The 22481-nt window shown below is 40.2% G+C and overlaps 1 protein-coding gene across 4 annotated transcripts in view; it reads left to right on the forward strand.

Moving 5' to 3' along the window:
* EPG5 (ectopic P-granules 5 autophagy tethering factor) overlaps nt 1-22481 on the forward strand; it is a 128802-nt gene that overhangs the window by 86996 nt on the left and 19325 nt on the right. For 2 of the 4 annotated variants that reach the window (XM_082416690.1, XM_082416692.1), the window contains exons 30-39: nt 3327-3521; nt 4552-4765; nt 7423-7571; nt 8519-8720; nt 10184-10256; nt 11632-11732; nt 17125-17300; nt 20519-20704; nt 21185-21394; nt 22075-22219. In XM_082416690.1, the coding sequence (XP_082272816.1) occupies nt 3327-3521; nt 4552-4765; nt 7423-7571; nt 8519-8720; nt 10184-10256; nt 11632-11732; nt 17125-17300; nt 20519-20704; nt 21185-21394; nt 22075-22219 (1651 nt within the window). Of the gene's footprint in view, nt 1-3326; nt 3522-4551; nt 4766-7422; nt 7572-8518; nt 8721-10183; nt 10257-11628; nt 11733-17124; nt 17301-20518; nt 20705-21184; nt 21395-22074; nt 22220-22481 lie in introns of all 4 variants that reach the window. The other 2 variants (XM_082416689.1, XM_082416691.1) reach the window with 1 other exon arrangement.

Genomic DNA, 22481 nt, shown 5'->3' on the forward strand with positions numbered 1-22481 from the left:
GGAAACACTCCCATTTACTATTGCAACAAAAAGAATAAAATACCTAGGAATAAACCTACCTAAGGAGACAAAAGACCTTTATGCAGAGAACTATAAGACACTGATGAAAGAAATTAAAGATGATATAAACAGATGGAGAGATATACTATGTTCTTGAATTAGAAGAATCAACATTGTGAAAATGACTGTACTACCCAAAGCAATCTGCAGATTCAGTGCAATCCCTATCAAACTACCAATGGCATTTTTCACAGAACTAGAACAAAAAATTTCACAATTTGTATGGAAACACAAAAGACCCGAATAGCCAAAGCAATCTTGAGAAAGAAAAACGGAGCTGGAGGAATCAGGCTCCCTGACTTCAGACTATAGTACAAAGCTACAGTAATCAAGACAGTATGGTACTGGCACAAAAACAGAAATATAGATCAGTGGAACAGGATAGAAAGCCCAGAGTTAAACCCAGACATATATGATCACCTTATCTTTGATAAAGGAGGCAAGAGTATACAAAGGAGAAAAGACAGCCTCTTCAATAAGTGGTGCTGGGAAAACAGGACAGCTACATGTAAAAGAATGAAATTGGAACACTTCCTAACACCATATACAAAAATAAACTCAAAATGGATTAAAGACCTAAATGTAAGGCCAGATAGTATAAAACTCTTAGAGTAAAACATAGGTAGGACACTCTATGACATAAATCACAGCAAGATCCTTTTTGACCCCCCCTCCTAGAGAAATGGAAATAAAAATAAAAATAAACAAATGGGACCTAATGAAACTTAAAAGCTTTTACACAACAAAGGAAACCATAAAAACGAAAAGACAACCCTCAGAATGGGAGAAAATACTTGCAAACGAAGCAGCTGACAAAGGATTAATCTCCAAAATATACATGCAGCTCAATATCAAAAAAAACCCCAACCCAATCCAAAAATGGGCAGAGGACCTAAAGAGAGATTTCTCCAAAGAAGATATACAGATTGCCAACAAACACATGAAAAGATGCTCAACATCACTAATCAGTAGAGAAATGCAAATCAAAACTACCATGAGGTATCACCTCACAGCAGTCAGAATGGCCACCATCAAAAAATCTACAAACAGTAAATGCTGGAGAGGGTATGGAGAAAAGGGAACCCTCTTGCACTGTTGGTGGGAATGTAAATTGATACAGCCACTATGGAGAACAGTATAGAGCTTCCTTAAAAGACTAAAAATAGAACTACCATATGACCCAGCAATCCCACTACTGGGCATATACCCTGAGAAAACCATATTTCAAAGAGTCATGTGCCACAATGTTCATCGCAGCACTATTTACAATAGCCAGCACATGGAAGCAACCTAAGTGTCCATTGACAGATGAATGGATAAAGAAGCTGTGGCACATATATACAGTGGAATATTACTCAGCCATAAAAAGAAACGAAATTGAGTCATTTGTAGTGAGGTGGATGGACCTAGAGTCTGTCATACAGAGTGAAGTCAGAAAGAGAAAAACAAATACCATATGCTAACACATATATATGGAATCTTAAAAAAAAAATGGTTCTGATGAACCTAAGGGCAGGACAGGAATAAAGACACAGGCATAGAGAATGGACTTGAGGACACGGGGAGGGAGAATGGTAAGCTGGGACAAAGTGAGAGAGTAGCATTGGCATATATACACTACCAAATGTAAAATAGGTAGCTAGTGGGAAGCAGCTACATAGCACAGGGAGAACAGCTCTGTGCTTTGCGACCACCTACAGGGGTGGGATAGGGAGGGTGGGAGGGAGACACAAGAGGGAGGGGATATGGGGGTTTACGTATGTATATAGCTGATTCACTTTGTTATACAGCAGAAACTAACAAAACACTGTAAAGCAATTACACTCCAATAAAGATGTAAAAAAAAAAAGTATAAAGAAGAAAAATTTCTCACAATCCTCATCTCCTGGAGATATTGGTTACATAGCTAACATTTCATTATAGTTTGTCTTGTGTATCTATGTCTATTAGTTTATGTGTGTATATGTAAAAATACACAGTTAATAACTAGCACATGCTGTTTTATAACCTGCTTTTTTCACTCAAACACATGTTTTAGACATTATTCTTGATAATAAATACAGACCTATATCATGGTATTTAATATATAGTGTTCCATGGTATAGATATATTGTAATGTATTGAGCCAGTGCCCTCTGGATGAATATTTAGGTAGGTTGTTTGTTTTGCTACGGTAAGCCTGAGCTAAATATTCTTACATATCTTTGTGAAATTATTGTGCTGTTTTTCCTAGGATAATTTCCTAGAAGTATGATTGCTATGTCAAAAGGATTAGTGTTTGATGTATATTATTATACTGTCCTCCTGGGAAGTTTGTACCTATTTACATTATAATAGCAGGGTTTGAGTTTATTATTCTCCATATTAGAACTAACATTAGGAATGATCATTCTTTATAAGTCTTGCTAATCTAATAGGGGAAGTGGTACTTTGTGATTATTTTAAGTTGTATTTCTTTAAGTACTTGTTCAGTTGCCTAACTTTTCAGATGATTATTGGCTGTTTAATAATTTTTTTGTGTGATTTTTCTGGTATTGTCCTTTGCATGTTTTCTGCTGGAGAGTTTCTTGTTTTTTGATTGTTTTGAAAGAGCTCCTCAGACTGGTAACCTGGTATCTGGAATGTGGTATAATTTTTCTACTTTATCATTTTTCTTTAATTTTATGATGCTTTTTGCCGTATTGAAGTAAAAATTTTTATATATTCAAATCTATCAGTCTTGTCCTTTATTATTTCTGCCTCTGGTCAAGCTTATGAAAGCTTTCCTGACTCTGAGATTATTTAAATATTCACTTATATTCTAGTACTTTTAAACATTAGAACCAAGTTACAAGAAGGTGAGGTTATCTTGTGTGTATATTAGTTGTGAAAATTAGCTTTTTAAAAGTATTAAAAGCACATCTCAATAAAATGTGTAACCTAGAAGTTTTTTTTCTGACGTAATGCAGAATCACTTTGAATACTTAGCAATCATGGTGGGTACATTGCAAATTTCCAGATTCAGATTATCCCAATATTTTAATCTTTTAAACATTTTCTTTGGTGTGTCCAAATGAAATGAATGGATTATCCAGAATTTTTAATATCACTTACATTGGAAGTGACAGGTTTATCGATGTTGATTTTAGATTTCTTTTGATTGTTTCATATTCTCATTTAGAAAAAATTCTATTTGCCTTATGTACTATTCCTTAAAACTTGGGTGCTTAAGTAAAAGTTGGGGAGGGGAGAATTTAATGACATTCTCCCTTTTTAATTCTTTCAAGGTGTTTATAAGTGGCACTAAATCAGAATGCAGAAAAGTCCTTCAGACCATTCTGAAGAACAGAAGGCTCTGCTCTCTCTTGTCTCCTTTCTTTACTCCCAACGCTACGCCTGCGGAGTTCATACAGCTGTATGAGAAAGTGGTGAAGTTTCTGAGTGAGGACAACAGTGATATGATTTTCATGCTGCTGACCAAGGTGAGCTGTCATTCAGTCCTGCTGTTGTCATTGAAACGTAGATACTGCTGTTGTTTCCCAGCTCCACAGAAATGCACGGCCCTCGGAGCTCTGTCTCCAGGTGGACTGGAGACTGACAGGCCATTTTCACATTTGATATCATCTTCAAATAGCATCCCAGAGCTGCTGCTTCTGGGGGCGCTGATTCTGTTATATAGGGCAGTCTTACTCATGTAGTATAAAAAGGACCAGTTCCCAAACTCTCTTTAAAAACTTCATACAGTTTTGAAATATTCATAGTAATAATTTAGTACATCCTTCTTTTGAATGTATGCCTTAATTGTGTTTGATAATTGAGTTGTAATATGTCAGAGTGTCTCATATTTAGAATAAGCCCAATCTAAGCAAATTGCCTTTGTTTTATTCCTAATAGAATATTAACTCAGACCAAGGCAATGAATTTACTTAACCAGTTGAGAATTTCAGAACCTTAGCTATTTTGCCTTCAGTCGTACTTCTCTGACATCTGTGAGTCATAAAACCTGGGCATTTTTTAGGACCTGGAGACTGATCTCAGTTTGTAATGGGGGAGACCATGTTTTATAGTTTGGGATTCTGGAAGGTGATATCAATACTCTGAATTTTCACTAACTGATGCACTCTTTGAAACATGGCCATTAGATGGAGATAGTTCCATAAAGTGGCCACTTGTTTGTGGCACTATGACCAGTGAAGAAGAACTACGAAGTTCTGATCCTTGTGTTGTAGGGAAAACTTAACAACAAGATTTTTAAATTGCAAAAAAGCATGCAGGGCTGAGAAAACTGCCTCTGCAATCCCAGAGACTGAAGTATAGATAGAGGCATAATGGTACCGTCAGTTACTGAACTGCCTAGATTCTTTTAAGTATATAAATTTTAGTTTCAATCTTTATAGAAAGCTAAATGCTAGGTAAGCTTTGACTTTCAAACTAAATTTGCACATAATTTTCTCTATTTCAATTAATTTTCTAGTATAAATAAAACTGCTTCTTATTTCCTTTTCTTTTTAGTTCGATCTTAAGCAATGGTTAAACGCCACTAAACCTCCTCTGTCTGATCGTACCAGGCTTCTGGAGTCCATTCATTTGGCACTTACTGCCTGGGGCCTTGAACCAGATGAAGATATTTTGATGCCATTTAATCTTTTCTGTAAGCACTGGACTTACCTTCTTCTCTACCAGTTCCCTGACCAGTACAGTGACATTCTGAGGCTGCTGATGCAAAGTAAGTGCCTTAATTGTGACTGATTAGATCACAGTGAATGTTTAATATGACATTTACCATTCTACAGATGTCATCCAAAAATGTAAAAATAATGCAAGTATGCAGGAGTTTAGAATCACTAATCTTCACCCAAAGTGCTCAGTGAACAATGCCCAAAAGGTTGCTGTCTGTAAAAATGGTCAGTTATTGTCCTAAATGTCAGAATGGGCCCTAATTGGGCAAGACAGCTCTTAGACATTGGGGTTGGAGTCATGCACCCACCTTTTTACCTCGACTTTGCAGCTGTCCTGAACTGGGGTGGGCCTGCTTACTCTGGTGACTGTAGATTTGGGAAGAGGAGGAAGTTACTCCTTTACAGTATGCTTAATATGCTGGTTGGTTTCTCTATAGTTCCAAAATGGTGGATAAATTTAGTCTTTCTCCCCCCTAATTTTTTGACTCTTGTTTTTTGCAAATAAATTTTATCCCTGTATAATGATACACTGTATTTATATTATCCAAGAGAAAGAGAGCAGCATTAAATTTTCCAAATTCCCACTGTTTCTGTCCCCCTCCTGCAGTTTTCCATCAGAGTGTTGGAGATCAGAGGAGAAATAAAGAGTGTAGGCTTTTTTATTTTTGGAATTTCACTAGGCAGGAATTTTATTGAAATTTGAAAAATGAGATAGTATTTACTTTTTTTCATGTAAACTTCATCCTGTTTATAGATGTAATGGAAAACTAAATTTTGCTTTATGTCAAGTCTTTGTGTTACATCATAGAAATAGTATAATGAATAAGTTAATGATCTTTGTATTGGACTACCTGAAGAATACTGAAATGTATGGTCTCATTTTCAAAGCACTACAAAACGTTCATTGTTTCCTACAGAGGCAAGTTGCAGGGTGCGTGGAGAATGGTGGTAGGGAAATGTACTTGTATAATTTTTAATGCACATTTGCATAGCTAAGTTTTGCCCTAAATTTTCAAAACTGGTTAAGCATATATTGTGGGTTTTTTCCCTGAAACCTTCTAAAGAGATTGTAAATTGTTTATATAGGCAACCATTGACTTGGATTTAGCAGGAAATTTTTATTTCCCAGGAAAAGTAATTCAGTTACAGGCTTAAGAAAACAGTACTGCCTCTGTCAGATTCCATAACCTCCAGCCTCCTGGTTTCCATCCCTCCCTGGCCACCGTATCGGTGTTCCCAGGGCTTCATCCTTTGCTCGTCTGATTTGCCCTGGGTGAGCCCACTGCAATTTTCCCTGGCTTCACTGACATCTTCTAGGCGTGCATGACTCCACACCTGTAGCTGTGTTCCAGGTCTCTGCCCTAAGATCCAGACCGCAGTAGCTATTGGGACACAGACCCTTCACTGTCCCCTAGGTACCTCCCACCCACTAGTGCAGCTGACTTGATCATCCTTCCCCTCAGACCAGCCCCTATGAGCCACTGTTGTCCTAGTTGATCTTTGTGCCACCTCTGGGGGGAAAGGACCTGAGGGCGTATAATTCCTGTCCTCTGGGAAGTCAGTTTTGCAGGTAGCAGAGTGCTGGTTGGTAGTCTCTACTTTTGCATACTGTTTCTGTGTTGCTTTAGCTTTTGCCCAGTGTAGGAGTGGACTTTTAGGGGCGAGTAAGAGATTCCTCCTGAACAGAGCCTAGACTCTGCAGTTGCAATTCTGCACCATGGGTCCTTTGTTGTCTCTCTCACATTGTCCAGCCAGGGAAATGGCACCTTTACCATTCCCCAGTCAGGGGCTGGTAGGTGGGAGTCCCCCGCCAGATTCCAGCTCAGATGGCTCGGCTGTGCTCACTACCTGTAGGGTTACCAAGAGTACGGAAAGTCAAGTGTCCATGCGGACAGATCTTTCAATAGGTTCTCTTAACTTTGGTCTCTTCACCACAGATCTTTTTTTTTTTTAACGTTTTGATTGGAGTATAATTGCTTTACAATGGTGTGTTAGTTTCTGCTTTATAACGAAGTGAATCAGTTATACATAGACATATATCCCCATATGTCTTCCCTCTTGCATCTCCCTCCCTCCCACCCTCCCTATCCCACCCTTCTAGCTGGTCACAAAGCACCGAGCTGATCTCCCCGTGCTATGCGGCTGCTTCCCACTAGCTATCTATTTTACATTTGGTAGTGTATATATGTCCATGCCACTCTCTCACTTTGTCCCAGCTTACCCTTCCCCCTCCCCATGTCCTCAAGTCCATTTTCTAGTAGGTCTGCGTCTTTATTCCCATCTTGCCCCTAGGTTCTTCATGACCATTTTTTTTTTTTTTTTAGATTCCATATATATGTGTTAGCATACGGTATTTGTTTTTCTCTTTCTGACTTACTTTACTCTGTATGACAGACTCTAGGTCCATCCACATCACTACAAATAACTCAGTTTCGTTCCTTTTTATGGCTGAGTAATATTCCATTGTATATATGTGCCACATCTTCTTTATCCATTCATCTGTCGATGGACAGTTAGGTTACTTCCATGTCCTGGCTATTGTAAATAGAGCTGCAATGAACATTGCACCACAGATCTTTATGAATTTGTTTTGGATTTTTATTTAATACTCATTCATTTGTAAAGTACATGTGTTCTTTGATTCAAGTTGAAAGTTAGTTTGTGAAGGATGCTGACTTGCTGTCCTCTGTCCCTGCCTGGCAAGGCTCTGCTGAGCAGCTGCTGAGCCCCGAGTGTTGGAAAGCCACCCTAAGAGCCCTGGGCTGCTGCGTCCCAGGCTGCCAGCAGGGGGCAGCTTCTGCTGAGACCACGGTGCTTCAGAGCTCTCCGGATGTTCTCTTGTCAGACAAGCAGGTGTGTAGCTCTTGGTCTCTGAAGTTTTTGCGCGTTTCTTTTCCATTTCCTTTGTAGTTTTTTTTTTTTTTTAAATTTATTTATTAAAAAAAATTTTTTTTTCTTGGCTGCATTGGGTCCTTGTTGCTGCTCTCAGGCTTTCTCTAGTTGCGGCGAGCGGGGGCTACTCTTCCTTGCGGTGTGCGGGCTTCTCATTGCGGTGGCTTCTCTTGTTGCAGAGCACGGGCTCTAGGTGCACAGGCTTCGGTAGTTGTGGCACGCAGGTTCAGTAGTTGCAGCCTGAGGGCTCTATGGCACACAGGCTTCAGTAGTTGTGGAGCACGGGCTTAGTTGCTCCGCGGCATATGGGATCTTCCCGGACCAGGGCTCGAACCTGTGTCCCCTGCATTGGCAGGAGGATTCTTAACCACTGCGCCACCAGGGAAGCCCTGTATGTTTTTTAAACAACTGGAACACATTTAAAATTTATATCTAACAACGCATCTTTTTATCTCTAAGAGCCCTGTGTTTTCCTTTGTCAGTCATCTCCCGTTCCCTCTACCCCCACCCGCACCCGCCTCCTGTGCCTGGATCAGCTTTCTCTCATGCCTCAGAGTCTGATTCTTGCCTCTCTGTTCAGGAACAGCCCAGCCCCAGCCCCTGTGTGTACCTCGCCTCCCCACCTTAACCCTCCTGCTTCACTGGCTCCTTCGAGCAGGTTTTCACGCAGTGTCCCACAGAGCTCTCAGCTTCATCAATTTTATATGATGTGGGTCCACATGAATTTAGTTGAAAAAAGGGTTCCTTTGCTTTAGAAAAGGAGTTTGAAATCTGCTGATTTACTTTTCATATGCTATATACCTTTGCAACTCGATTACAAGTCAAAGCCCTCCATCACAGTCTACTGTAGTATTCTACTGAAAGTAGATATTCAGTAAGCATTTTTTAAACCGGTCATTCTTTTCTAGGTAATGGAGACTATACATTGGCTCTCAAACTTTTTTTATAAGCTTCGGTTATCCACGTTGGACTTTAAAAGTTTTGGTTTGTTCTCAAAATGGAGTCCTTACATGGCAGATATGAAGACATTCTTGGGCTACCTTGTAAAAAGACTGCTTGACTCAGAAATGGCCTGCTTGGCCCAAGATCCATCTGCCAGCAGCAAAACAGGTAATATGCCTTTAGTGCAACATGGAGCTTAGGTGTTCTGACCTTCCATGAGAAGAGACTTGAACAGACACATTAAGAGATTTAAAACTTGGTGAGAAATCTGTATATCTGAGTGTCATGAAGAAGAAATAGGAAATACACAGTACAAGTGTGAACCCATATATGTGTCATACCTATATTCACTTACACAGTGGGTGCTTGCTTCAGGTTGTTTCTGCCTCTCCTTTGTAAGGTGAAGTACAAAGAGATAGGTTTCAGTCTCCAACTCTTTCTTCCTATTATTTATCTCATTAAGAGTATTTAAGTTTTTATTTTTAAAAAATGCGTGTTATAAAATTGTCCATGACATTGTGTTATAATAAAACTTCTTCAATTTAAGAAATTTCATGGCAGCAAATGAAAACTGAAACGTGTTTAGTTATATTAAACATGTTGTTTGTATGTCACCATAGGTTTATGAATATACAGATAATAAGTAGATTTTCTATATAGTTATCAATGATCTTGACAAAGGGTGGACTTGTTTCTTCTTTTTCTTAATTGAAGTATAGTTGATGTACAATATTATATAAGTAACAGGTGTATAATATAGTGATTCACAATTTTTAAAGGTTATACTCCATTTATAGTTATTATAAAATATTGGCTATATTCCCTGTGTTGTACAGTATATCTCTGTAGCTTATTTTATACCTAATAGTTTGTACCTCTTAACCTCCTACCCTTATATTGCCCCTCTCCCTTCCCTCTCCCCACTGGTAACCACTAGTTTGTTCCCTATATCTGTGAGTCTGCTTCTTTTTTGTTATATTCACTAGTTTATTTTTTAGATTCCACATATAAGTGGTATCATATAGCATTTGTCTTTCTCAGTCTGACTTATTTCACTTAGCATAATGCCCTCCAAACCCTCCATATGTTGCTGCATATGGAACATTTTCATTCTTTTTTATTGTGTGTATGTGTGTGTGTGTGTGTGTGTGTGTGTGTGTGTATGCCACATCTTCTTTATCCATTCATCTGTTGATGGACACCTAGGTTGCTTCCATATCTTGGCAATTTTAAATAATGCTGCTATGAACATTGGGGTGCATAGTATCTTTTCGAATTAGTGCTTTTGTTTTTTTTGGATATACACCCGGGAGTGGAATAGCTGGATCGTATAGTAGTTCTATTTTTAGTTTTTTGAGAAACCTCCATACTGTTTTTCACAGTGGCTGCACCAATTTACATTCCCACCAACAGTGTACAAGGGTTCCCTTTTCTTCACATCTTCGTTAACATTTGGTATTTGTGTTCTTTTTGCTGATAGCCATTGTGACAGGGGAGAGGTGATATCTCATTGTGGTTTTGATTTACATTTCCCTGATGATTAGCAATGTTGAGCATTTTTTCATGTGCCTGTTGGCCATCTCCATTTGATGGGCTTGTTTCTTGTCAATAAAAATTTTGCTTTGTTTTAGTGCTAAGATCCCTACATTCAGTAATCGTCCAGCTCTTTAAGCCATGGATACTGGTTTTAGAGGACAATGAAAGGTAAATAGTTTTTCTGATATTCAAATTTCTTTAAAATTTATGGACAAAGTTCTGATGGTGTTTTGGTCCAGCTGATGATTCACAGATTTGATTTTAAATTTAGAGAACGCTTCTTTACAAAGTAAACTTAAGACATTTTCTGTTTTTGGAACTGTTAGTCAGATTGATCAGAGCTATTGATTTTGAAGCAAAACTGGACACTCATTTCCAGTTTTCCACAATAAAGAAGTTGAATGAGGTTGGTATTTAATTTCAGAAAAACGGATGTTGTTCTCCTGAATTAGGTTTTGATAATATAACACTGCAAAATATGAGGCTAACTTGATTTTACCTGGTATCAGTTATTTTTTTGGAACTAAGTTGGCTTTCAAATTACTGGGTGGGAATTGCTGTTTTAACATGAACTCTGCAACTAAATGAAAGCATTATTTCACAAGCATTTAAAACAGAGGTGTAGAGCTGTCCAAATGCAAGGAGTTGCCTTACGAGTCTTTTTTCCTCTAAAAGCAAACAAAAGGTAGATGTCCAGAGTTCTGTAAGAATTACACAGTATATATCACAGTATTTAAAGTGTTTTCATAAGTATGAATTAATCTGATCCTGAGATTCAGAAAACTTGAATGTCTTGCTCAAATCCCACAGCTGGTGAGGGCTAGACTGGGACCAGGGTAGAGCTTTGACCCCCATGTCCAGATTGTTTGTGTCATCCAGGCTGCTTCAAGAGCCCATTGAGGGAAACAGAAAAAGTTCTGGGTCTTTGCTTTTCCCAGAGGGCTATCCTTAGACAATCCACAAGCTTCAGGATTTTGTGGTGACCATGAGACTGCTTACCATAATTTAGATTTCCTGTTTATTTCCAGGAAGAACTAATGGAATTTATTTTTATATTGAACTTTCTATACCAGATTCAGAAACTAATAATTTCATATAAAGAGTTTATCCTTTGGTTATTTCCTCTCTGTTCATTTTTGACCATCTTTTTTTACATGACTTTTCATCCCCCATGCTTTAGGTAGAGAAAGCCGTCTTCTAAGGCATTCGAAATGTAACCAAGATACACAAGGGATGGGTTTATGGGCATAAATTGGATGTGTTGTAAAAGGTGTTAATTTAATAGTTATTTAGATAGCACACTTCTGAAACTTAATTACATTGGAATAAAGGTTAGGAAGGAAAGTAAATAAAATTATATGATTGATATTAAAAGCTACAATTCACCTCCAGGAATTTATAGTCTTTAAAGTGCTCTAAATGTGTCTTAGGGCTACATAACACAGAGTTTTCTAGAACTTAGGCAAACCCCAGACTCTGGGACGTACAGTAATTTAATCATAGTGTTTCCTTTCTAAGTGTGTGTTTCTTTTATTTAAAGCAGCCAACGACATTACCCCTGGCTGGAGAGTGATTCTGTGGTGGCCTCAAGCATCGTGCAGTTGTTCACTGATTGCATTGACTCATTGCACCAGAGTTTTAAAGGTAGGAAGGTGTTATATCATGTCTCTGGTTAGTTTTCACTTTTTCCTTAAGTAATTCAGTTAATCTTTTGCCTCTGCTTTCCTACTTTATTTACTTTTACTTTATTTGGTAGGCTGTCATCTTTGACCAAACAAAGGTCACCCATACAATTCTTCAGTGTGAAGTGTGTAACCTCTTATCTTTGTCGGGAGATAGTGCTGAGTGTCATCAGTTATGACTTTCTCTTTTCAAATATTGTCTTTCCCCCGTGGTGAACCTCATTCTATCTTCTGTGACTTTTCACTTTTTTGCTGTGTTTTCTTCTGCTTCATTTTGAGCAAATTCTTTTTTTTTTGGCCACACCGAGTGGATTGTGGGATCTTAGTTCCCCAACCAGGGATTGAACCTGCACCCTCGGCAGTGAAAGTGCAGAGTCCTAACCACTGGACTGCCAGGGAATTCCCCTGGGCAAATTCTTGCGATCTCTCTTCCAGCTTACTCCATCTCTTCAGCTATGTCTAGTCTGCTTTAAAAAAAATCCATTGAATTTTTCATTTCAGTTTCTAGAAGTAATGTTTGTTTATAAAATTTATCCAGATCCTTTTAAAAAATATTTATTTATTTTTAAAATATTATTTATTTATTTATTTTTGATTGTGTTGGGTCTTCGTTGCTGCGCGCGGTCTTTCTCTAGTTGCGGAGAGCAGGGGCTACTCTTCATTGTGGTGCACGGGCTTCTCATTGCGGTGGCTCATCTTTGTTGTGGAGCACAGGCTCTAGGCGTGCGGGCTTCAATAGTTGTAGCACACGGGCTCAGTAGTTGTGGCTCGCGGGCTTAGTTTCTCCGCGGCATGCGGGATCTACCCGGACCAGGGCTCGAACCCGTGTCCCCTGCATTGGCATGTGGATTCTTAACCACTGCGCCACCAGGGAAGTCCCTATCCAGATCCTTTTTGATAGCACCTTCTTTCTTTAATTTAAAATTTCAATTTTTATTACTTTAAAATGTTTAAACATACTTACTTTCCTTTATGAGCTGTATGCAGTAATTCCATCATCTCAAGTTTCTGTTGGGGGGTGGCTCATGCTTCTGTTTGATGTTCCTTCAGAGGCTTGTTTCCTTGTGTATTTTGTAATTTTCTATTGTGAGCCCATATTTAGAGAGACTTTATCTGTGGAAATTCCATGAGGACTAGGATGAGGGTGTATGCCTCCAGGGAAGATCTGCATTTGTTGCCATTTGGCTGTGTGTAATTCCTTGGCTTTGGGTTTCTCACATTACACAGATACATGAAATCAAACCCCATACTCAGTTATCACAATCACCTTTCTTGCCTCCTTGACTCCCAGTCCAGGCTAAGGCAGAGAAGATCCGTTCCCCTCCCCCCTTATCTGCCCTTTCAGTGAGGGTGTAGTCCTTAGAAGATCTTGTTTTCTGTTTCCCTGTGCTGTTGAAAACCCCACATAAGCAAACAGCCCCAGGGCAACTGAGGCTTCCGCATCAGTTTAATACTCTGCTTTCCTAGTCTCTGCTTCTGACCTCTTTTCTTCCACTGAATGTATGTAGCTGTGCATTTTCAGAGTTGTTGTATTTTACTTAGTGTATCTAAATGTTTTGTATTGGGAGGCTTGTAAGGATATTAGGTCTACCCAACCCAGATTCTTGCAGTAGCCTCCTAACTGTCCTTCCTATCTCATTTCTGTTCCTGCCTATTTACTAGATTGATTTTCCAAAAATTCTGTTTGTATGCTATTATATTCTTATTCAGAAACTTTTAAATGTAATAATGTTTTAGCTCAGCATTCAAATGTGTCTGGCTCAGAGCACTTCAACATTATATGATGGTTTTTTTATGGAAGCATTCCATTCAGCCATACTGCTCTACTCACTGTTCCCTAAAAGTCTTGGATCTTCCCTCTGCCACTTCTTTGCTTATGCTGATTCCACTACCTGGATGAAGCCTCGGGCCCTTTATATTCTCCTGCATATCTGTTTATGTGCATACATTTCTCTCCTGCCTCTAAATCTTTATAGCACATTGTTGCGGTTTGAATCCTTGGGAAGCAGACGCCGTGATGGAGCCAGAATGCTGAGATTTATTTGGGGTAATGCCTGTGAAAATAAGAGGGAGAGGAATAAGGGTGGGCAAGGAAAGCCTTCAGACCCTGGTGCAGGCCTAACACCCGTGAAAGGGAGAGTAGGAAGAGTCTCAGCCTGCAGGGCAGCTCTGAGAAAGTATTGGCCAGATGGTTAGGGAGTTCTAGTGCGAAGATTCTTTATTGAGGATCCTACGTTGGGCGGAAGCAGCGAGGTCTGTGCTTAGTTGTTGGCGGAGGACTACTTGGGAGGAGGATGGCCTCGACTCAGGTGCTGAAGGTGCTGTGGCCTGATCTGTGGCAAGTTCTGTTTGAAGGGAGATCTGAGTGGCGCACCTCCGTGGCTACCATGTGTTTATGTGGCACTGAGTCCTGGAGTTAACAATATGTCATCCAGTATTTTATATACAATATATATAGTAGATAACATATCAGATAATAGACTATATATTATAATATGTATAAATACATATAGCAGTTATATATATGTTATAATATAAAATAGTATATCATCCAATATGTTATATATATACAAAAATAGACTTTTTTTTTAGTGTCGTTTTAGGTTCACAGCAAAACTGAGCAGAAAGCACAGAGAGTTTCCATATACCCTTACCTCCCTGCTCCGCATGCATAGCCCCCTCCCCACCCACTATCACCATCCCCCACCAGAGCGGTACATTTGTTATAGCCGACGAACCTACACTGACACATTATTACCCAAAGTCCATAGTACATTAGGATTCATGCTGGGGCTTGTACATTCTCTGGGTTTGGATAAATGTATAATGATGTGTGTCCACCATTACAGTATCATACAGAGTAGTTTCACTGCCCTAAATATCCTCTGTGCTGTCTATTCATCCTTCCCCCACCCCAGCCTTTGGCAACCACTGATTTCTTTTACTTTCTCCATAGTCTTAGCTTTTTTAGAATGTCATATAGTTAGAATCATTCATTATGCAGCTTTCCAGATGGGCTTCTTTCGCTTAGTATATGCACTTAGGTTCCTCCATGTCTTTCAAGACTTGATAGCTCATTTTTTAGTGCTGAATTATACACCATTGTCTGGATGTACCTCATCCAGCTTTTTTTTTTTTTTTTTTTTAAATATTTATTTATTTATTTGGCTGCGTTGGGTCTTAGTTGCACCACGCGGGATCTTTTGTTGCGGTGTGCGGGCTTCTCTCTAGTTGAGGCGCACTGGCTCCAGGGCACACAGGCTTAGTAGCTGCGGTGCACACGGGCTCTCTAGTTGTGGCACACGGGCTTAGTTGCTCCGCAGTTGCCCCGCGGCATGTGGGATCTCAGTTCCCTGACCAGGGATCGAACCCACGTCCCCTGATTGGAAGGTGGATTCTTTACCACTGGACCACCAGGGAAGTCCCCATCTAGTATTTTTGATTGACCTTTTACATATCTGATCTCCTCCCTGTTCCCCCCTCCCCCCGCCCCCGTTATAAGATATAAACTCTAGGCACAGAAACATTCTTCTTTTTATCTCTCCCCAACCCAAGACTTAGGACAGTGCTGTACTCTGAGTGTCTACTTGATAAAAGTATTGGTTCAGTGAGTAACACATGTGAGTAACACATGAAATCCTAATAGCACTCACTTTTTTTTTTCTTCTATTGGAAAGGTAGACTTCTAGCTGCATATTACCATCCACAACATATTTAAACTTTTACATTTAAAAGTTTCTGAATAAGAATATAATAGCATACAAACAGAACAGAACATATATAGTCTAAAGGTGCAAGCACTCTCACAGGCCCATGTATATAAAATAAAAAAGTGGCCTAGGAATAGGAGAGCACACAGATAACATTAAGAATTGGCAGCTCAATTCAGAGAGAGGAAACAGAAGAACTATGCACAGCAAGATGAAGAAGTATTAAATTATAGCCTTTTAGTGAGATCGTCTGATTCAGCTCTCTGTTTTTATTGATGAGAAAAATGAGGACCTGAAAAGCAAAATGAATTCATCTGAGGTCACAGAACTTATTTGTGTCTGGGCTGGGACTAGAGACGCTCGGCCTGGTCCTAAGAGATTACCTCCTAGACATCTTCTCCTACGTATCCATCCTAATTTAAACAAAACTATCTTTTTTTATCCATATTTAAACAAATGCTACTCTTCACCCCTGTCTTAAAAGGTTGTTAAAAACATACGTCACTGTTTCATGAGGACTGGGGATTGAGGGCACAGGAATGTTAGCAGTGATAAGTTGACTGGTACCGTGTGTTGATGCTCATTAGTCATTTTTCAAAAGTCCGTGTTGAGAAACTCCCATCAGGTTTCTGCTCTCGTTGTATGTGGCTCTCTCTTCTTTGACCAAATTCCATTCCTTTGCTTAGAACCAGAAAGTCTGAAGAAATTTGTTTCAGACTAAATGCTCCTGAGGGCACTAAAGTAATTGATACTCGTGAGGATAATACTGAGTGATTCAGGTTACAGAAGAGTGTGAAATTTGTTTTAGAGTGACTTACTTGAATGACAGTTAACAGTCTAGTTTTACTGCACCAAGGGTTAAGATTTAGTCATTTGGAACATTTCCTTTTTTTTTAAAAAAATTATCTATTTAGGCTGTGTTGGGTCTTTGTTGTTGTGCATGAGCTTTCTCTACTTGTGGCGAGTGGGGGCTACTCTTCGTTGCGGTGCGCGGGCTTCTCACTGCGGTGGCTTCTCTTGTTGCGGAGCACGGGCTCTAGGCACGTGGGCTCAGTAGTTGTGGCTCGTGGGCTCTAGAGCGCAGGCTCAGTAGTTATGGCGCACTGGCTTAGTTGCTCCGCGGCATGTGGGATCTTCCCGGACCAGGGATCGAACCCGTGTCTCCTGCATTGGCAGGCGGATTCTTAACCACTGCGCCACCAGGGAAGTCCCTGGAACATTTCCTTTCGAGGAACATTCGATTTCTCCAAGGTGCCAAAGGAATGAGGTGTCAAATGCATGAGACTGAATTTATGCTGAAGGCAACAGACTGAAGGGATGCCTAGAGTTGGTTGTGGTTGTGGAAGTGTATTTGAGTTAAAAAGTCATATATTTAGGAGTTTTAGAGAAAAACTGTTCACCCCTGCCATCTCCCTCACACCAGCTGCTCCTCCCAGTTACCCAAGTAAGTAAATTACCATTCTTTATTATTACTCTGCCGTCACGTTTTTCCCTGGTATGTGAAAATCTTTGAAACTGGGTGATTATTGAGAACGTTAGGTTTTAGACGTTTAGTTCAAATTTGTGTTTTGTGTTAGTTTTTTATTTATTTGTTTTAAAGATAAACCAAAAGGTCTTCAGCTATATTTTCTTTTTCAATTTTAGATAAGCTCTTGCCCGGTGATGACGGAGCCCTTCGGTTACACCTGATGCATTATTGTGAAGCATGTACAGCACCCAAAATGCCAGAGTTCATTCTGTATGCTTTTCACAGTGCCTACCAGAAGCTCCCATGGAGGGACCTGCATCCTGACCAGATGCTCATGGAGGCCTTCTTCAAGGTAAGCCCTTCACTCTCTATGTCACAGCCTGGCTTCTTGGGAGCAACCTGTTCAGTGTGGGTTTCAGGCCCAGTTGCAGTGGGTGACAGTGTGGACCCTGCCCGAATTCTGTATCGCCCAGACAGTGCTTGTGTAAAGCAGCATCCTATGGACATCATTTCACTGTGTTAGTAGATGACTGGACAGCATTTACAGGACCATTTTTAAAACCCAGAGAAAGATTTTTGTCTGTAATATGGCAGTCATCCCCTAGACTTCGGTGATATTGTCATGTGAATACATAGTTTAATCACTTTGTCACACTCAATCTTGGCGTTTCTGTGAATGCATGTTTTTCTAGGATAATATCATTAAAACTGCTTCTTGTTAAATGTTCTATTAAAGTAGAATGTAAATCGGTACTCAAACCATTAGTTTCTTTAAGCAGTTATGTAAGGGGATATTAGGTTGTAGGAGACAGAAGTACATTGTAACAACCAGTAATGCATCATAATCATATAAAGACCGGAAATGGCCTGTAAAAAGTCCCAATAAGTGTGCGGGAGTTTTTGCAGTAGAAGCAATAGTTACGGAAAACAGGTACAGTAGTGTCACTTACATACCAGTCAGGCATTTCTGTTGTTCTTAAGTTTTTGTTTTAAAAAAACTTTTAATCTTGTCTTAGCTTTTTATGATCATTTCAGTTTATTTGTTCATAGTCACCAGTTCATTTCTGTTTACTCATAACCTAATTCACATTTATTATTGAGACACTTTAAGTGCTTTTTAAAAAAATTTTTTTAAATTTTATTTATTTTTATATTTATTTATTTATTTTTGGCTGTGTTGGGTCTTCGTTTCTGTGCGAGGGCTTTCTCTAGTTGCGGCAAGCGGGGGCCACTCTTCATCGCGGTGCACGGGCCTCTCACTATCGCGGCCTCTCTTGCTGCGGAGCACAGGCTCCAGATGCGCAGGCTCAGTAGTTGTTGCTCACGGGCCCAGCTGCTCCGTGGCATGTGGGATCTTCCCAGAGCAGGGCTCGAACCCATGTCCCCTGCACTGGCAGGCAGACTCTCAACCACTGCGCCCCCAGGGAAGCCCTAAGTGCTTTTTTAAAAAAATTATTATTTATTTGTTTATTTTTGGCTGCGTTGGGTCTTCGTTGCCGTGTGCGGGCTTTCTCCAGTTGCTGCGAGCGGGGACTACTCTTCATTGTGGTGCACGGGCTTCTCATTGCAGTGGCTTCTCTTGTTGCAGAGCACGGGCTCTAGGTGCGCGGGGCTTCAGTAGTTGTGGCACGTGGGCTCTAGAGCGCAGGCTCAGTAGTTGTGGTGCACGGGCTTAGTTGCTCCGCGGCATGTGGGATCTTCCCGGACCAGGGTTCGAACCTGTGTCTCCTGCATTGGCAGGCGGATTCCCAACCACTGAGCCACCAGGGAAGCCCCTAAGTGCTTTAATTACTGCAGATCCATAGTTATTTATGACAATTAGTAAAATGTACTGCAGTCTTTTAGTGCTGTAAGTGGAGACCCCACCCACTGCTGCTCTTGTCAGCCACTCCTCTGTAGCTGAGCTCTAAGGAAAGCTGAGGACAGTCATCTTAGTGAAGTACAAGGTTAAGAATGATTTTATAGCTAGGTTTAGCCTATGAGACAGGCACAAAGTAGGTATTCATCATCATTATGAATATGGAATTGAACCTTTGTTTAAAGAGCTGTAAGAGAGCGTTTAAGTAAGAGTGCAGCTTTAGCTATATGACAGATTAAATAGAATGGTCTATAAAGGGATGCTATAGACTTTGTATCTCTAGGAGTTTTAGTCTAATGATAGATGACTTTGCCCTGCCCAGAAGCTGGGAACCTTTCAGTTCCATGAGTCTTGCTGGCATAGTAAAGTATGTTTGTGAGGGGGTCGAGGGTGAAGATAGAGAACAAATTATAAAGGAGGATGAACAATCATTTTCTAAAAGGGAAAATGAGCAAATAGCATGATATAATGATGGTACTAATTGGAAGACATGAATCATCAAATTCCACTGATTGCAATTTTATAAATGGAGTTGAGCTTTTTAATCTTCTTTTTAAAGGAAAAATTTATAGCTAGCCATGTTTTATTTTAAACAGACTTGAAATAGGCTTATAAGAGATAACTTTGATATTGATTATATACTTTATAATACATTTGCCCCCCATCCCCAATATATTTTAAATGGGATAATTAAACATTATGCAGTCATCAAAAATTATAAAGACTAATGATATGGGGATATATTTATAACACAACATTACACTAAAAAGGCCATATAAAAATTATATATGCTAATATAGTAGGTCTCAAAGTATGGTCCTAGGGCCAGCAACATCAGTACCACCTGGGAACTTGTTAGGAAGACAAATTCCTGCTCCTACTCCAGATATAGGACATTAAAAATTCTATGGGTACCCCCCAACCCCCATCCCACGCAAGTCCTCCAGGTGGTTCTGATGCACACTTGGCTTTGGAAACCAGTGACTAGTAGATACATCACCTTTGTCCTGCCCAGCACATCTGAGGACTGTGGTAGGCTCCCTTGAGCACCAGTGACTAACTGTGGCAGGGATTTGCCACCCTGGCTGGAACTAGGGAAGATAATTCCTTTCCTGTTAAGAATTAGTGGAATAGGGACTTCCCTGGTGGCACAGTGGTTAAGAATCGCCTGCCAATGCACAGGACACAGGTTCGATCCCTGGTCTGGGAAGATCCCACATGCTGCGGAGCAGCTAAGCCAATGCTCCACAACTACTGAGCCAGCGCTCTAGAGCCCGCGAGCCACAGCTACTGAGCCTGCGTGCCACAACTACTGAAGCCCGCACGCCTAGAGCCCGTGCTCTGCAACAAGAGAAGACACAGCAACGAGAATCCCACGCATGGTGACGAAGAGTAGCCCCCGCTCACTGCAACTAGAGAAAGCCCACATGGAGCCACAAAGACCCAACACAGCCAAAAATAAAAATAAATAAAATAAATTAAAAAAAAAAAGAATTAGTGGAATAAATAATGAACTCCAAACAAGCTGAAAGGTGTTCCATACATTGAACATGGAAGGAAAAATATCATAATCTAAATCTCTGAGGGCAGAAGGGTTATGAATGATTTTTATAATCTGGGAAAAAAGTATAATTTAAAAGATATATAATTTAGAAAACATTGATTTCTATACATTTTCAGGATACATAGCTAAAAACATTGTTTCCTTTTAGGTGGAACGAGGAAGCCCCAAGAGCTGCTTCTTGTTTCTGGGGTCTGTCCTCTGTGACGTCAACTGGGTCAGTGTGCTCTCTGATGCCTGGAGTCCCAGTCCCCCCCCAGAGACCCGGAGCATGATTGTCTGCCTCCTTTTCATGATGATTTTACTGGCAAAGGAAGATCAACTGGTGGATCAAACAGTAAGTTTGGAGAGCCTGTGATAAACACTTGGCAAGGCTCTCTAGATCCTCACTCTGTATGAAGTTGTGGTTTATAAGTTGTTTCCCTAGTGCCTCTTTCAGTGCGAATATATGTATGGCATACGGATGTGCCTTCAACTAGGTGCCTGATTTTCTTTTATAGTTCATAGTCTAAGGGAACCACACCAAATATAAAAATCAATTTCAATTTACATCTCCTTAATTGCTTGTTCTACCACCAGATCATAGAGTTCCTTTGAAAATTGGGTTCTGAATGCTTATAAATCTTAATGTGTTTTGCCAAAACTTTGGTTATTACTTTCACGAGTACTCCTAACTTGAGCAGGTACTTATTTGACTTCTTAACTCTTCTCTGCTCATCATAGGCCATGTTAGTGGTCACTCCATAGACTAGGTAGAGATGCATATCTGGAAAAAATGGGAGCTCTGGAACTAAAGGAATGTGTGTTTCATTTTTAGGATTCTCCTCTACTTACTCTCCTTGGACAGACAAGCTCACTCTCGTGGCATCTTGTGGATATTGTGTCATATCAGAGTGTGCTAGGTTATTTCAGCAGCCATTACCAGCCATCCGTCATCCTGGCAAAGGAATCTTCTGCTGAGTTAATTGTGAAGCTCCTAAAAGTGTCTGCAGGTCTTTCCGTTCCTACTGACAGCCAGAAACATCTTGTAAGTTAAGTGGGTCCTTTAGAAGGCAGAGTGTGCTTCAGGGCTGGTAGTAGTGTAAGTGCTACTGAGGACTGTCTCGAATCCTGCGACGACTCAATAGAAAAAGTTGGAGGATGTATATCATTTTGGCCTCTTGGGTCTTTCAGTTTCATTTATTTCTTCTGGTAAGCCTTTACCTACTAGCAGTGTCACATGCTAACAAGAGGTGAAAAGGATTGAGGGCCGACAGTGAGCTGTGGGTTTACTGATTTGAATGTCATTGGCAGCAGAATGGCAGCAAGTTATGAGCATGAGTTTGAGGTCTGACAAACTCACATCCCCAGCTCACTGCCATTCTGACCTTGGTTTTCTCACCTGATTTGGAAATAATAATACCTTGCCTTCAAAGTGTTGTGAGGATTAGATCAGAAAATGAACATAAAAGTTTTTGGAAAAGTTCCTGACAAGTACTTAGTGTGTAGTTAATGTTGTTATTAATGTAATAAAAACTACTACTGGGATTTGGGAGAACATGGGTTCTGGTCTAAGTATTACCAAAGATTTTTATTTCCCCAACACAGGGTCTGTCCTCATATGACTCACTGCTCTGTCCTCTCCCAGTGCAGTGCTGTGCTCCCAGGGAATATCCAGTTAACACTGCTTGCATGGATTCATTTGAATGATCCTTTTTTTATTGTCAGGATGCAGTTCCAAAATGCCAAGCTTTCACTCATCAGATGGTACAATTCCTCATCTCCCTGGAACAAAATGGAAAAATCACGTTAGCAGTCCTTGAACAGGAAATGTGTAAGCTCTTGGATGATATCATAGTTTTTAAACCACCTGGTAAGTGACTATGGTGGAGTCATGTATTCACTCAGTAAATGAATTCCTGCTATGTATAAGGCATCTTGAGATCAGGAAGATGGTCAGGACACTGTCATTCCTGTTTACAGAGAAGCAGTGGTCAGAGAGATGACCATAGGGACACTTGTCATCTCAGCACTGGCGGAGGTGGGTGGCATGAATGGTAAGAAGTTGAGGAGGCATAGACACTGTCAGTTGCTGGTGTGAGGTTAACTGGACTGAGGGCTAAGTTAGATGACTA

This window comes from Balaenoptera physalus, assembly GCF_965194825.1.
Source record: "Balaenoptera physalus genome assembly, chromosome: 12".
Lineage (NCBI taxonomy): Eukaryota > Metazoa > Chordata > Mammalia > Artiodactyla > Balaenopteridae > Balaenoptera > Balaenoptera physalus.